The following is a 15905-nucleotide window of genomic DNA, read 5'->3' as shown; positions in this document are numbered from 1 at the left end:
AAGTAAAACTTCCAATTACGTGATTAAATGTGCCTTTCCAATTAGCTGTGATAGGCAGTGAAGCTAAGAATCAGTTGATGGAAGAGATCGCAGCCTCCCTGCGTGTAGCATCACTGAAAGGACGGCAAGCAGCTTTACCTTACCTACGATTCCATCCCAGATCATTTTGAACACAAAGCAGTTCAGGAAAGAGGAGATGGTCACCAGCTCTTCCAGTTTGAATGAAATTTGTTCTTCATAAACTTCAATGTCGTCAAGGATCCTAAATCAGATGGAAAATTAGTCACAACTTCCCACTGAGGAAAGGGGGGAAAATAGGAAAGCTCTACCTCTGATGAGACAAAACTAAGCTCACGAAATAAGCTTTACCTTTCAGATAAAATGTATAGCTAACACGACAGGATGTGTAAGATCTGCTTCAGGGTGACGCGGAGGACAGAGCTGGTGGGGGGTGGGCAAGCAGAGGTGGCTGCACTGACCACTGTGGATGGGCATGTGAGGGGGGGTTCCCTCTACTATTCTCTCCACTTTCCATTTATTTGCAACTGTCCGTAGTAAAAATGTTAAGACTACAATGGAGAGAAGCTCCCCTTTATATTTTTTCTTATTCATAAGGATCCGACTATGACACTCTTCTTAATTTTCTAATTCCTGCCTGAACTCATGCCTATCAAGGAATCTTGACTGAGAGTCCGTGTCCACCAAGGAGAGCCGTGGAATCTTCCTCTGCATCGACAACAGCCACTAGTGGCACTTAGTAGGTACCTGAGGAGTATTTATGAGGGAATAAATAAATGCCTGAAAGAACGTGTGAGTAAATGAATCATGTAAGATACAGCTCTATGAGAAAATTTCCCAAGACTGCTTCATTTGCTTTAGAGCACGACTCGCTCTCAGATCACCCTGGACCCAGCCATTCAGTGTCTTCAGCAGCAGCACAGAGCTCTGTGCTCACCTCCAACTGTTCACTGAGCCCCTCTCTCCATGATTCTTATCCAGAATCTGCCACCTACATGTCCCAGATCCTCTCCTCCCTGAACATAACTGTCCAGGGTCCCTTCTCTCTTATGGTTCTTTACCAACCTTGGGAAAACAGGGAATTAAAAAAAATACCAAACACACAAGTAGACACCTAAGCTTAAAAGACAAAGGAACTGAATGGGACTCACATCTGCTAATTCCCCGCTCTGTGCCAGGCATTGTACTGAGAACCTGATGTTCCTTTTCTCATTTACTCCCTATCAGATTGCTAATATTATTCCCATTCTATGACTAAGGAAACTGAAGCTCAGAGAGGTTACACAAATTGCCTAGGGTCAGCTTGATAATAATAAACATCACGGCCCTTCCTGTGTGCCACGGACTGTGCCAAGCACTCTGTGCGTATTACCTCTTTTAATCCTTACCACATGGCCAGAGCATGTGCTACTGTTATTTCCATTTACAGAGGAGAAAACGGAGGCTCAGAGAGGCAAGGCCCCCTTGCCCAAGGTGTCTTGGGAAGTGGCCAATCCTGGATTTGCCTCCCAGTTCCCTGGCTCTGGACACTTCCACGTAACTACCTAACCCAGTGAGTAAATGGTGGAGGTGTGACTTGAACCCAGCTCTGGGAGACCCCAAAGCCTACACTCAGGAGTACTGACCCAGCTCCCCTGGAAGGATGGGAATTAAGAATTGCTGAACCCTGACTACATGTCGCCCACCTTGTATTGTAAATGTTTTCTGGTCTAATTTTCTTAATGATCCTGCCCCACAGGTCCGAACGATGGTGGTAATCACATCAGCAACGGCTTCCTTACTGATGCTGTGATTTGGCTTCTCCACACTCTAGGAAAGGAACTGAGCCCCACAGCAGTCAACCTACGTGATGAGGTGCCGGGAGCAGTCACAGAACAGCATCAGCATGGCCAAGAGCTGCTTAGACTCTTCCGTGTCATTGTTGAGGCATTCCAAGAAGAGCTTTAACCCTCCGTGGGGCCCCAGCTCACAGATAAACGCCCACAGTTTGGGGAGCAGGTCATCAAGGTAAGTGAGACCTGGAAAAGGATAGAGAAACCCAAGCTTCAGGTGGGGGCTCCAGCTGTCTACAGTTTCTCCTACCCATTGGGGGAATAAAACGCTTACACTTCTTTGTGAACATTTAATGTGTGCAAAAGAAGGTGCCATCACTAAAAAAATCATTATCACCACGAGAGTAATGATCATGGTAACAGCTAACATTTCATGGGTGCTTTCTATGTTTCATATGCCAACCTAAGTACTCTGCATGCATTATTTCCTTTCTATCTTGTGAAACCCAATGTTACCTCCATTTTATAAGAGAAAAAAGCCAAAGCAGGGAGAGGTTTAGTAATTAGCCCCAAACCACCCAGCCAATAAGTATCAGAGCTAAGAAGAGAACCCACACCTGTTTGACTCAGTGTTTATATTTTAAATCAGGGATCAGCAAATTTTTCCTGGAAAAGGCTGGAGACGAAGTATTTTTTGGGCTGTGTGGGCCTGGCCTAGCACCCTGTTACACTACTGAAAGCTACCAGCGTAGCACAAAAGCAGCCACAGGTAGTATGTAAATGATTGGATGGGACTGTATTCCAATAAAACTTTATTTACGAAAAAAGTGGTGGGCCGCATTTGGCCCACAGGCTGTAGTTTGCAGACCCTGCTTTAAACCATCTTTCAAGTTCACCTATATTTAGCAAAGCTTTCCTCTCCTCTACTTCTGTTATTCTGTCTCTGCTAAAAATGGGAAAGCAATGAATGGCTACAGCAGAGATCCTGTGAAGTGTCACACAAACATTTAACACTGGGTGAAGCACAAGACATTTTAGATCTGCTTCCTGATGGCTTCAAAGCCTCAGACACACAGGCTACATCACTGCTACATTTTAAGTCCATTAATACAGCTATTGACTCAAAGAGCCTAGTTCTAAAGTTCCATGTGTCTCTGAATATACAGTAAGGTGTGTGCCTCAAATTATTCCTCATATTTCACTTTATATTTGAGTCCTTATAATACCTCTTTTATAGAGCACTCTGAATTACTTAATTTTGAACAAAGAACTGTTTGGGGAAGATATATTTGCCTAGAGCAGGGGCAGGATGACAGACTCAATGGCGCTATAAATGCTTAGACCAGGGTGGCAGGTGAAGGAACCGTACAGGAGGCAAACAAACGGAGCGCCCACTTAGTTATTACTCCTAAAGGTTTGAGCTCACATTTTCAAGGTGGCAGAATGTAGTTACAGAATGCAGAAATCAAAAAAGAAAAAAGAATGCAAAGACCTCATAACTTAAAAACAGATCAAGAGAAAAACAATGAATAATTAAATTGTGGAGACCACAAAGGTACTCCCACAGGACAATCAGGAAGAGCAACTACGCTCACATCGTATCTCCAGCTTCAGACTCAGATTCAGCCAGAGCTGCATCTGGAGCAACTCCAACAGAAGCGAAGATGCAGGGCTCCGGAGAGCTCTGCCAGTGGGGGCAGCACGTGGCTCTGGGCCACCAAGTGCATGGGAGGAACATGAGCAAAGAAGTGTGTCATCCTCACAATCCACTCTGCAGTAGCTAAACAGACCGAATATTCTACAAACACTTTAGACTAGTTTATCTCCTTCTTAAAACAATAGATTTTCAAGTAAGCCAAGAAAACTTCTTTCTGGGTGCTCTCACTAGGACTCCAGGGGATGCCTCGACTTGTGGTCACCTTAAAAAGCAGAGCACAGGCCATAACCTCAAAGTCACGTCACTCACTATGCTTCTCAAACCCTCACAACGGGTGCTGGGGTGCCAGGCTTGGTCTAGGACCCTCTTCGTCTCCTTCTGCATTCTCCTGATGAAGCTTGCCCTGGGCCCAAGGCTTCACGTGACACCCCTTTGTTTGTAACCCCCCCCCCCAGTATACTCACATGCCTGCATGGCACCTCACACTCATCACAGCCAAACAGAACTCTTCATTCCCCACGAGCCCACCCCTAGCTGGTTGTCTCCAGCTCAGCAAATGGGTACCACCATCCACATAGGCTGCTTGGGCCAACACTCTGGCCTCATCTTTGAAGACTTTAGCCTTCACACCTCCAATTCCAGCGTACCTGTAAGAGCTAAAGACACGGCCTCTAAAACATATACAAAGGCCCCTGCTTGCAACCCCGCCACCACACCAGTCCTGTGCTGTTCAACTGGAGACCGTGCTGCCCCCCAGGCGGCATCTGGCAGTGTTTGGCAGGGTTGGCACAACTGGGGAGGGGGAAGCGCTACTGGCATTTACGGGTAGGGGCAAGGGGCTGCTAAATATCCTACAACGGACGAGACAGCTTCCACAACGAAGAATTACTGGGCCCAAGGTGTCAGCAGTGCTGCTGAGGCTGCCAAGGCCTGCTCCAGTCCAAGCCCACCCGTCTCCTTACTTCCGCGGTCACAGAGCCCATCGTGACAGAAAATATTCTTTTCCCTTGCCTACAGCTCGCCTCCCCACTCTTAGAATCCTCTTGGGAAAGGGACCCTGGCTGTCTTAGTCACCTCTTCACCCTCAGGGCCTGGCACATACAGGTGCTCTGTTCACGTCTGAAGATGAATAAATATGTGTAAAAGAGAGAAGCAGAGGCCATTTATAATTTTAAAAAAAGTAAAACGAAACAGAAAAGTTCTTAACCCTTTATGTAGTTAACAGTTTCATAGCCTACAGACTTTCTGTCCTCATCACACCAATTTGTATGAACAAGTCCTGCATGGCAGGGGAAAGCCCCAAATGCCCAAACTCTGTGCTCCCGACACACACGACTTTCTTCCTTGCTCGGCGAAGAAGGAAAACATTGGGCATATCCGTGTGATGAGATACTACGCGGTCAACATAAACGAAATTTGGGAAGACTTGCTGACAATGATAAAATGCTGCGCATTTCAATCTAAACATACGTGTACAGAGGTGGTACACTCAGACACAGGTGTTTCTCCTTCGACTATAGCATTAAATATGGTCCAGCTTTTCTTTTTTCTTGTCTTTTCTAGTTTTCTATTCAGAAAAAATAAGGACTTTTGAAAGCAAATTGCACTCCACAATGGACATAAAAGCCAGGTCACAGGAACGAACTGGCAGCGCTGGGTCTGCGGTCAGCATGAGCCATTTAACTGAGGTGTATCAACCTCTGAGAAGAACAGCTCCAAAATACCCTCCTTCAAAACCTATCTTTTGAGCCAAGAAAGCCGGAAGAAAAATCAACTTTTTCTAAGAAAAATCATCCGCCAAATGTCAGAGATGGAAGCAGATGCCTCAGGACCGCACACCTGTGAGTATCTGCAGCCGGATCTGGGTCAGAGTCGTCAGCGAGGTCTGGTAGAGGACACAGATGTGGCAGACCTTCTGGACCTCCGCAGAGTCCACACGCTTACCCCCAACAGGCCTGAGAATATTCCGGACCGATGCAGACTTCTGAAATGCGCGCTTCAGGAGGTCTGGCATGGAGAGGAGAAGGAATGTGTGAGCAGACGTTCTGCCATCTGCCCAGTTTCACTCTGTGAAGAGCATTTCAATAAAGTGCCTGATTTACAGCCTGGGCTGGACAGCGGGGCGGCTGCTGGGACTCAAGTCATCGCTTTGGGATGAATCAGAAAAGCATTAACAGTAGGCCTTTTAAGTGCAACCCAGAGACCTCTTCAAACATCAGAAAATATCTCAGACCAAGCCGGGCCTATTTGACTCCTACAGGGGAGTCTTTTACTGGGCCACTGGACTTTAGAACTCACAGGCTAAAAATGCAGAGGACTGCATTAGGGGAAGACGGACAAACGCAGGGGGCCTGGGGGGATTCCCAGTTCTCTGCTTTCAGAGGGAAGCAGCATCAACCTCAAGTAGTGATACTCGGTTTGGGTTGGGCTGTGCTCGACTTTAGTTTCAGAACTTCCTGTTCACATTTCCATCCTGCTGAAATGACACTGAGCCCTTGCTCACGGACAGCCGCACGACGGGGCTCCATGCCACGCTGGGTGGTAGAAGAAAAGTCACCCCAAACCTGGAAACCTGCCACAGGCAGGTGACTCCACCGAATTCTGTGTTAGCGGCATTTCCTGAACTTCTCTCAGAGAGGGCAACAAGAAACCTTTCCATGCAACCTATGACTAAGCTAAAGGGGCAATGTGGGGGTGGCCTGGTCAGTGACCCAGCGTCCTCTGCGTACAGACCCCCACATGGGAGATTTTTATGATTAGGGACTCAGAAAGGCTCTACTTCCCCTAAGAAATGGGCCTTCCTTCTTCCTGTTAATGAGTAAGAAAAGATCCACAAACCCCCTTTCATTCTAGCTACTAGAAATTCAGAGCCAAATGGAAGTTCAGAGATCCCCACCGTAGCCCTCAGGGAACACCCATAATCTCTACACAGATCTTGGTCTGGTTCACCTATTTATGTTTCCCTGGTCCTTGTTTTCTATCCCTAAGGGTTTTCTGTTGCTCTTCTGCTCAATGTGAACTTGGTTGAAGCAGTCTTAAGACCTGTGTGGGAGACGTTCGAGTGTCACGGAAGTGGAGGGGAGCAGGCACGCAGGGACAGCAGGAGCTGTACTTGAGCCAAGCAGGGCCACAGGCTCAGCCCGCCCCAGCCACTCACTCTTCATGGGGAGCACGTTCTGGGGGGATGCTGGCTGCACATGGGCTGGCTCCTGGTTCTCCAGCAGCTTCTTGCTCAGGATGTCACTGAAGAAGATCCGGATCAGAGGCACTCCCCACAGGAACTGCAGCTGCTTGGTGATCAAGGGCATGGACTCGTTAAGGCTACGAGAGAGCAGGAGACCAGGCATGTCAGTTCCACCTGACAGATGGCCACAGACAGCCCACTCAGCTCCCCACTGGTCCTTTCACTCGGAGGGCTGCCTACGACCTGCCACTCAACATGGCAAGTAAGAGGATAAAGAAGAGAAAGTAGGATCCACAAATGCCACCAAGGGCCTAGAGGCATAAGGTACTGACCTCTTCTGTCTTCTCTGCTGCCTTATACCCAGGCTTCCTGTGCCGCCGATAGCATTCCTGCTCACCCCAGGGCCCCAGGCTCCCCACAGTACAGTCCTCCCAGACACCCTGTCTCTGTTCTTCATCCTGACACCCCCCCAACCATTTACCACCCAGTTGACAAAAGCTAAATGATGCTTGCTGTACTGTCTTCTTCTTCACACCTAGACTGTAGGCCCAAGCCCGCAAGTCTCTGGAGTCTCCTAGGAGTCTCCTTGCCTTCAAGAGTTTCCTCCCCCACTCCATGTGGCACCCCCAGCCTCAGACTCACTCCTGAAATCTGTCTTCATCACCTCCCGGCTCTACATCCCATGAAGGCTCCCGCGGACTCCCAGCATCATAGGAGAAGCAGCCACCACCCACGTGGGAGCATGGGCCAGGCCTTGAGGTGGCCCTTGACATACCTCATCTCATTCAATCCTCTGAAACAACATTATCCAAGGGACTGAGAAAACTGTCCCCGTGTTTCAGGATTGGAGAGTGGGATGAAGCGGCTTGCCTAAAGCCCCCCAGAGCAGACCAGGCTGCCCAAATACGTGCTCCCCAGCCCCTCCTGCCTCCCCAAACAACCCCCTCACCAAGTCCCAATCACACATGCTCCATCCTCTTCAGGCTGGGGAGTCACATGGGGGCCTGCCATCAGCTGGGCATTTGTCTTCTCAAATGGACAGCTCTTAGGCACAAGGAAAAGGGAGACAATCTGGGGATTTCCTTCCCTGGCCCTCATTCTTTGCCTCAAGGGCAGCTGCCAGGGACCTAGGGAGATATCTGAACAGGAAAACAGCTGGGAGCCACAGCCACCTTCACTCCTGAGACCTGCCTCATCTCACTCGAGGGTATACAGGTTTCATTTTCAAACTCATGATGGCCCTTTAACTTAATCGTTCTCTTCTTGCCTAGCATTTTTAATGTTTTTGAGTTCTGTAATCAAAAATTTTTAAATTGATATTCCACCTCTTGAAAAGGACGAGGTGACTTCTATCCCCTTTCAATCATGTGGCTTATTTTAGCACCTCCAAAATACGGCAGTCTAGGGAGTCAGGAAAAGCAATATTGAAAAAGAAAACAGTATTAACAGATGAGGTTCACAGTTTACTAAAGAATTAAATACAAAATAAGATGACCTCAAAGCAATTGCTGATATTTACAGGTAAACAAAAAAAGAAACTGAAGGGATATTCACGCAGGTTGTCTCAGGGTAGTGCCATAATGGGATGGCACTTATTCTCTTTTGGTCTTATACAGATTTTATCCAGTGAATATATATTAACAAACAACACAACACAAGCTGGAAGAAAGAAGGAAGAAGAAGGGGGAGGTGGTGAGAGGCAGGCAGGGGACAGGAAAGATGGCGGTTTGCCTCCAGGACTCACCCATAGTCCACAGATTGCGAGAACCAGCCGAGAACAGGGTGCCAGTGTGTCAGGTTGGATTTCTTCTGGGACACGTACTTCTGACAGTAGCACAGCATCTGGGTGAGCAAACTCACAAACCCGTCTGTCTCCTCCTCTAACACCCTGGGGCTGAGGGAGCCCAAGTGAAGGAGGTTGCCTACAAAGAGAGAAAGCGGAGTGCACTGGGCCCAGGTGACCCGCTGCATCACCTTCACAGCCCTGCTCTCTGCCCGGGGCTCCCATAGCCACGTCCATGTGCAGGAATAAACTCCACGCGGAAAGGCGCCTGGCTTTGAATCCTGGCCCTGCCACAGAGAGCTGTGTGCCCCTCAACCCACCTCTCCAATCTGTTTCCTCATTATAAGACTGGAATAAGGATCACCCACTGTCGATGTGAGGATTACATGAAGTAACGTAAAACATCAGACAGACAGAGGTGTGTGATCTTCTGTTAGCGTAACACTTTGATATGACACGAAGATTTGAAAATCAAGAGTCCATGTAAGAAATGACCTTTGGAAGGACATCCGAATGTTCTGGGAAATCACTGTTGTTCAATGTTCACCTAAGTTATTTAATATGCCTTGTGTGAGGACTCTCAACATAAACTCTCTCAAAATTTTGCCCCAAGAACCTTTCCCTATGTAAAATAAACTTCTAAGCAATGAGAATTACGTACCACTGCTGATTTCAAATGCTTCTATCCATTTGCTTCTGTCCTGTCTTCATTTACAAGGAAAATGGAAAACAGATGATGCAGGCCCTACCCTGAACTAAACACCACCCAACTGTGCCCATCTTTCTCTCTTGAGATGAGAATTATCCAGGTGATCCACCGCATTTTCATTTTTCCCTTGGCTGCCACAAAGCTGAGGGCCGAAATTTAACATTCATTTACAGTCACTCAACTAGGTTGCCAGGTGGATATATTTTCCATTGATTTTCAATTTTACTTGTCTGTTCTATTTGATTATGCGTCTTTTAAGTACTTTCAACTGTTACTAAAAACAACTCATGATCTCCAGAACAGTAAAAAAACAAAAACACTTGGACTTTTCCTGACGCCCAGAACACAGTCCAACTCCAGCCACAGATACTCACCCATCAGACAGAGCATATGGCATCCTTCTAAGCTTTCACATACATCATGGCATCGATCTTCGTTTCTTAAAAATGTGATGAATTTACGAAGCATGTCATGAGATTCTAAAACAGTGAGGCGCTGCAAACAAGTGCAGACTGTTAGAGCGGGAGCTGACAGGAGCTTCCCACCAGAGCACAAACTCGATGGCTTGCAGATGAACACTTGGATGCCCGATGTGCTCTCAAGGGCCAGGAAGGAAATGCACAAAGATGAGAACTTGGCTCTCTGGCCTGCTAACCTGAGCATGCCTACAGTGGCTACCGGCTTAGAAGAAATCTCAGGAGAAGAAGTGGAAATTAACAGAGAAAACATTTACTCTCTAGTTTCTATGAAGAAAGGCAAAAACGGACTCGGGGGGACATCACAGAGTCACTTACCTCAGGGGTCACTGTGCTGAGATGAGTCACAAGAGCAGGCACAGACATGATGTGGATGAGGAATGGCCGAATCAGATTGTCTGAAAACTGTGCGGCAATCACAGGGCTAGACACAGACAGATCACCTTATTCACACGGGTTCGCACGTCACCCCAGAGCCAAAGAGCCACTTTGCCAACGCCCCCAATTCCCCTGGAATTATGCTTCACAGGACCCTAGGAAAACTAAAGGCTAAAGATGAGGATGCCTTCAAGGGGAGTGGCTGAGTCAGTGACAGTATGGTCGTAGGATGCAGCTACGAGATAGATATGTTTCAAAGTTTTACTGACATCAGAGAATATTCATGCTGTAATAAACTTTAGAGAAAACAGAATAAGAAACTATGTCCATGGGAGGCGAGGGAGGAGGTAGTGACTGGGAGGAAGGAAAAGAACTTCTGGAATGATGACACTGTTCTGTTTCTCAAAGGGAGTGGTACATATGCAGGCATGTTTACTATGTGATAACTCACCAACAATTCACACTTCAATTAAGCAATTTATTGTAAGTATGCATTATGACAATACTTAGATATGCGCATACATACATAAGCCTGTAAGTATATACAAGTGAAAAAAACCCAGGAAGGATAGATTTAAAAAAATGTTAACGTATGTCTGGGTTGTAGAATCATGACAGACATCTTTTCTTCCTTATACTATTCTATTTCATCCAGGTTTTCTACAATAAGCATGCAATCCTCCATAATCAGAAAAAAAAAGATAAATGTTATTCAAATGAGATAATGACCCTACCTCACCCCATATATAAAAATTAACTCAAAATGGATTACACACCTAAATGCTAGGTTTAGAACTAAAACTGTAAAACCCTTAGAAGAAAACACAGGAGCAAATCTTTGTGACCTTGGGTTTGACAATGATTTCTTAGATAGGTAAAACAAACAAAAAAAACCCCACAAAATTTGGGGCGCCTGGCTAGTTCAGTTGGTTAAACATCTGCCTTTGGCTAGGTCATGATCCTGCAGTCCTGGGATCAAACCCTGTGTCGGGATCCTGGCTCAGCAGGGAGTCTGCTTCTCCTTCTGCCTCTGCCCCTCCTCCTTGCTAGTGTGCGCACATGCACGTGCTCTCGCTCTCTCAAAATGGATGAATAAAATCTTAAAAAAACCCCAAAACACAAAATTTAAAACCTTTATGCTTCAAAAGACACCATCAAGAAAGTGAAAAGACAACCAGCAGTAAGCAAGGAAATATTTGCCAATTATCTCCTGATAAGGGACTTTTATTTGGAACATACAAAGACTCATACAACCCAATTAAACAATGGGCAAAGGATGTAAATAAGACATTTCTCCAAAGAAATATACATGAGTGGTTAATAAGGACATGACAAGATGGTTAACATCACTGGCCATCAGGGAACTGCAGATCACAACAACAGGGAAGGATCACCTCACATCCACGAAGAGGGCTATGATAAAGAAGATAACAAGGGTTGGTAGGAAATTGGAGAAATTGCAACTCTCATTCATTACTGGTGGGAATGTAAGGTGGTGAGGCCACTTTGGAAAAGTTAGGCATTTCCTCTATAAGTTAAGCACAGAGTTACCACCTGATACAACAATACCACTCTCAGGAATATATACAAAATGAAAAACATGTCCACACTAAAAACTTACACATAAATGTTTATAGCAGCACCATTCATGATAGCCAAAAAATAGAAGCAACCCAAATGTGGCATAACCATACCACGGAATATTACTCAGCCATAAAAAAGAACGAAGAACAGATACATTCTACAACATGGATGAACACACTATGCAAAGTGAAAGAAGCCAGGCACAGAAGATCACACACTGTCGGGTTCCAGTCATGTGAAACGTCCAGAACGGGCAAATCCCAAGGGAGAGAAAGTAGATTAGTTGTGGCTGGGGAGAGGGATTAGGGGGGAAGGAATGTGACTGGTAATGGGTATGGGGTTTATTTCTGGAATTAGACAATGGTGGTGATTGAACAACTCTGTGAATTTACTAAAAACCAATGAACTGTGTACTTCAAATGAGTGAAAGGTAGGGTATGTGAATTATAATTCAAAAAAGTTATTAAAAAAAACACCAGAGGTCATGCAGGAAAAAAAAAAAAGGGTAGAACTTACAGGAGGAAATTGATCTCTTCTAGCTAACATGCTCCAATGGCAACAAGCAAGTATGTTACCGGTATTTACACTATCAGAATCTGTATTATAAATGTTCACTTTCAAGGATACCATTTTTGGGACAAGAAGACTACACATGGCTAAAATGCTCAAAACACCACTGTCTCTGTCAAATACCTGTCTACAGGAGGCTGACCAACCAAGCTAAACTCACTGAGCTGAGCTGGACAAAAGATAATTCTCTAAAAAGAGAATTAAGTTACTTTCTGTATGTTAGAAAGAGGTGTGGATCAGGACTAAAAAATTACCTAGAGAGAGGAAAAGCAAACCACAACAGAATATCACCAAAACTTTAACTCGTCACTTCCTGCTTCTAAGGGGACAACTGCATCACCAAGGGGGCGTCAAGGGCAGGATCCCACCCTGAGTCATATCCCCGAGTAACTCCGCCTGACTGACCAGGAGTGAGGCATCACAAGACTGTAAGGAGGCAGGGTTACCTCGAGGCAGGCCAGTCTCAAAAGACCACAAATACACACCAGGCACTCCGTTTCCCTCAATGCCCTGCTATCTATACCCCCAGCATGATGTCATCAAAAACTTCTTCAGCCTTGTGGTTGTTGCACATAAGTCCCCTCAGGTGACAAATCCTACCAACATCCTGCCAGTGGTACACTTAACAGGGTGCACCTTATGTGCGGGTCTTGGTGTTAGGCACAGCAGGGGAGGAGGGGAAAAGAGAGGTTTACTGCACGGTACCCGCCAACAGACAGCTCATGCTACAACCAGGGAGCTGGACAGGCGCACAGAAAAACAGAAACCGAGCCTGGGCAAACCTGGGGCCTGGGTAAGAAATGGAACAGGGAGAATTTGACAGAGTTCCCACGTGCCACAAATTCTCTATATATTGTTCCTAGAATACAAGAATGTGTCTAATACGTGAGGCAAGTAGGCAAGTGTAAAGAACGAGGAGTAAAGAGCATAGGCTCTGGAGTCAGGGAGCCTGGGTTTAACTCCTGACCCTGCCACCCCCCTCTGTGTGACCAGGGGGCACGTGGTTTAACATCTCTGGGCCTTAGCTTCCTCATCTATAAAACCGAGATTGAAGAATGTGGTGAGGAGTCAGTTAATGTGGGTAGAAGTCTTAGAACAATCATGTGGTCCATGAATGTTAGCTATTTGCATCATAAGGTTTGTTGATCATGTCTAAACATACCATTTATAATTTTATAGGCTTTCAATAGTATATTCCAGTATGACAAAACCATTAGATACCTTGTTTTAAAAGGTCCTGGCCATTTTCAATTACATACAGATATTCAGAGGGGGAAAAGGTGCACTGGTTAAGAAAAAGGATTTAGAGGGGCGCCTGGGTGGCACAGCGGTTGAGCGTCTGCCTTCGGCTCAGGGCGTGATCCCGGCGTTGTGGGATCGAGCCCCACATCAGGCTCCTCTGCTATGAGCCTGCTTCTTCCTCTCCCACTCCCCCTGCTTGTGTTCCCTCTCTCGCTGGCTGTCTCTATCTCTGTCGAATAAATAAAATCTTTAAAAAAAAAAAAAAAAAGGATTTAGAGCAGACCAGCCTTCACAAATGAACCAATGGACTCTAACGTACAGAGCGAAAAACTAAAATGATGGATGCTACCATATTCTTAAGGGAGAAGAAACGTGCTGGAATGGCTGGATGTGACCCTCCTAGTGAATCACACGGTGAATTACAACCCTCTCGGGCATGGCAGGGACGCTGGAACAGAAGGATTTGCGTTCTCAGGACAGAGGAGGCGGCAGAGCTGCTGCTGTGCCTAGAGCTCAGGCATCTGCGTCAACCCTTTGCTGCCCCTGACAGAGGAGAGGGTGGGCGATGCTGGAATGAGCCACCCCAGGAGGCGACTCAGGAAAAGTTGTTGCAGGAAACCTCCGCCGGAAAACCTATTTGTAACTACATCCTACGACTCATTCAATACAGCTCCTCTCAATGTCTGCAAGAAAGGTGTAACTGTTTACTAGATAAACTGGAGGTACCTCTGGAACTAGTTACAGCATCAATGGTTGACACCCGCTCCTCTGTCTTAAGGATCTCGCCTCTAGGAACGTGCTGTCCAAAGCGGTAGCCACTGGCCGTGTGTGGCTCCTGAGCACTTAAAATGTGTTTAGTTCAGCGGCAGATAGGCCTTAAGTATAAAATCTACCCCAGGTTTTGAAGACTCAGTATGAAAGAAAAAGATTAATTTTAAATAAAATAAGTGATTTAAAAATGCTGACTTCATGTAGAAATGATTATACTTGAGATATACTGGTTTAAGGAAAATAGATCATTAAACTTAATTTGCCCTTTCTTTGGACTTTTTTAATGCAGTTCTCATTATATTTCTATTGGACGGGGCTGCTCTAGACCAGCCTTGTCCAACAGAACTTTCCGTGGTGATGGGAATGTTCCTTATTTGTGCGTTCAATAAGGTCATCACTCCTCAGTCACACGTGGCCTGGAAGCACTTGAAACATAGCTAATGCGACTGAGGAACTGAGTTCTCAATTTTAACGTATTTCAATTTAAACAGCCCCACGGGGCTCAGTGGTTAGTGGACAGCACAATCTAGACCAGGAGTGGCAAAATATGGCTCAAAGACCGAATTCTGCCCACTGCCTATTTTTCTAAATACAGTTTTATTCAAACACAGCTTTTCTCGCTTGTGTATGTATTGTCTTTGGCTCCTTTGTGCTACGATAACAGGGTGGCTGCGACAGATACTGTGTGGCCCACAGAACCGAAAACATGTATTAGCTAGCCCCTTACAGAAAAAGTCTGCCAACCGATACTCTACAACATCATTTTCCAAAATAGTATTCCATAGAAAAGGACTCCATGGGACATTAACTGACGTGCTCTACCACTGAAAAATTAGGCGAGGGTATTCCATGTTCACGTATGTTCAGGCCAACATCAGATTAAACAAGCCCAAAGGTTCTTGAACCGTGGGACTTATCAAGAGCTTCCCGGGGTAAAGTGCCCTATGGATTAGCAAACGGGGCAGAGCAGGGAGCTCTACGAAGCTGATTTGACTGCAACACTCCCTCTGCCCTAAATTATTATTATCTTGGGGATTAAGATTATCGGGTTACCTTATTAACATCTCTCCCAAGTCAGTGCTCCTTTAAACAGTTTAGGAATCTTCCAGACCCAAACAGACACAGCTTTGTGTACCTGGCGAGTCTCAGAATTGCAGGCATAATTTCCACATCGAACTATTTAGCTTACGTATTTTGTATCCTAACTAAGTGAAGGCAAACAGCACATCCTCTCTGGGTCTACAGCTTGGAACATTTTAAATCTGTGTTCACAACCCTACCCCCTGAACCCTCTGCTCGGCCCTTTGCTGGGCCTCCTTCAGCTCCAAGGCTATCTATTCAATTAAAAGCTCAAAAGGAAAAATACTTGTATCTTAGGTCCTTGGCACAATGAAAGCAATTCACTTTGAAAAGGTTCTTTCAAATCACGATGCAAAAAATTCAGGGGCACAGACAGAAGAGCTGCCCCAGACACATCACGATCGGAAGAATGACACTTCACGTGAATTCCGACAAAGCGGGCAAACCTACACTGAACATAAGGAACAGGAGAAAAGGAAAGCGAGAGAAGGAAGCCTCCCGAAGCACGTCAACCCCTCAGCTGGAGTTTACTACTTACCGCAGTGCTAGAGAAAAGGTTGCAGTTAAAGTGCCTTTAGACAGACAAGGCCGGGGTCTTGCCAGGCCACGGGTTAACAATATCTGAAAAAGAACATTTTAACTGGTCAGGGGACAATACTGACTTTATATTCACTTATACGT

At 45.9% G+C, this 15905-nt stretch overlaps 1 protein-coding gene across 9 annotated transcripts in view; it reads right to left on the bottom strand.

Moving 5' to 3' along the window:
- The window catches only part of UBE3B (ubiquitin protein ligase E3B), a 52888-nt gene that overhangs the window by 24878 nt on the left and 12105 nt on the right, over positions 1-15905 (bottom strand). For all 9 annotated transcript variants that reach the window (XM_034637969.1, XM_019801825.2, XM_019801824.2 and 6 more), the window contains exons 9-16: positions 15763-15845; positions 9918-10023; positions 9498-9618; positions 8376-8553; positions 6605-6768; positions 5287-5454; positions 1865-2036; positions 144-262 (exon numbers count right to left, since the gene is read on the bottom strand). In XM_034637969.1, coding sequence (XP_034493860.1) covers positions 144-262; positions 1865-2036; positions 5287-5454; positions 6605-6768; positions 8376-8553; positions 9498-9618; positions 9918-10023; positions 15763-15845 — 1111 coding nt within the window. The remainder of the gene's footprint in view (positions 1-143; positions 263-1864; positions 2037-5286; positions 5455-6604; positions 6769-8375; positions 8554-9497; positions 9619-9917; positions 10024-15762; positions 15846-15905) is intronic.

Source organism: Ailuropoda melanoleuca, chromosome 12 (assembly GCF_002007445.2).
Source record: "Ailuropoda melanoleuca isolate Jingjing chromosome 12, ASM200744v2, whole genome shotgun sequence".
Lineage (NCBI taxonomy): Eukaryota > Metazoa > Chordata > Mammalia > Carnivora > Ursidae > Ailuropoda > Ailuropoda melanoleuca.
This window is presented reverse-complemented; position numbering and strand designations above follow the sequence as displayed.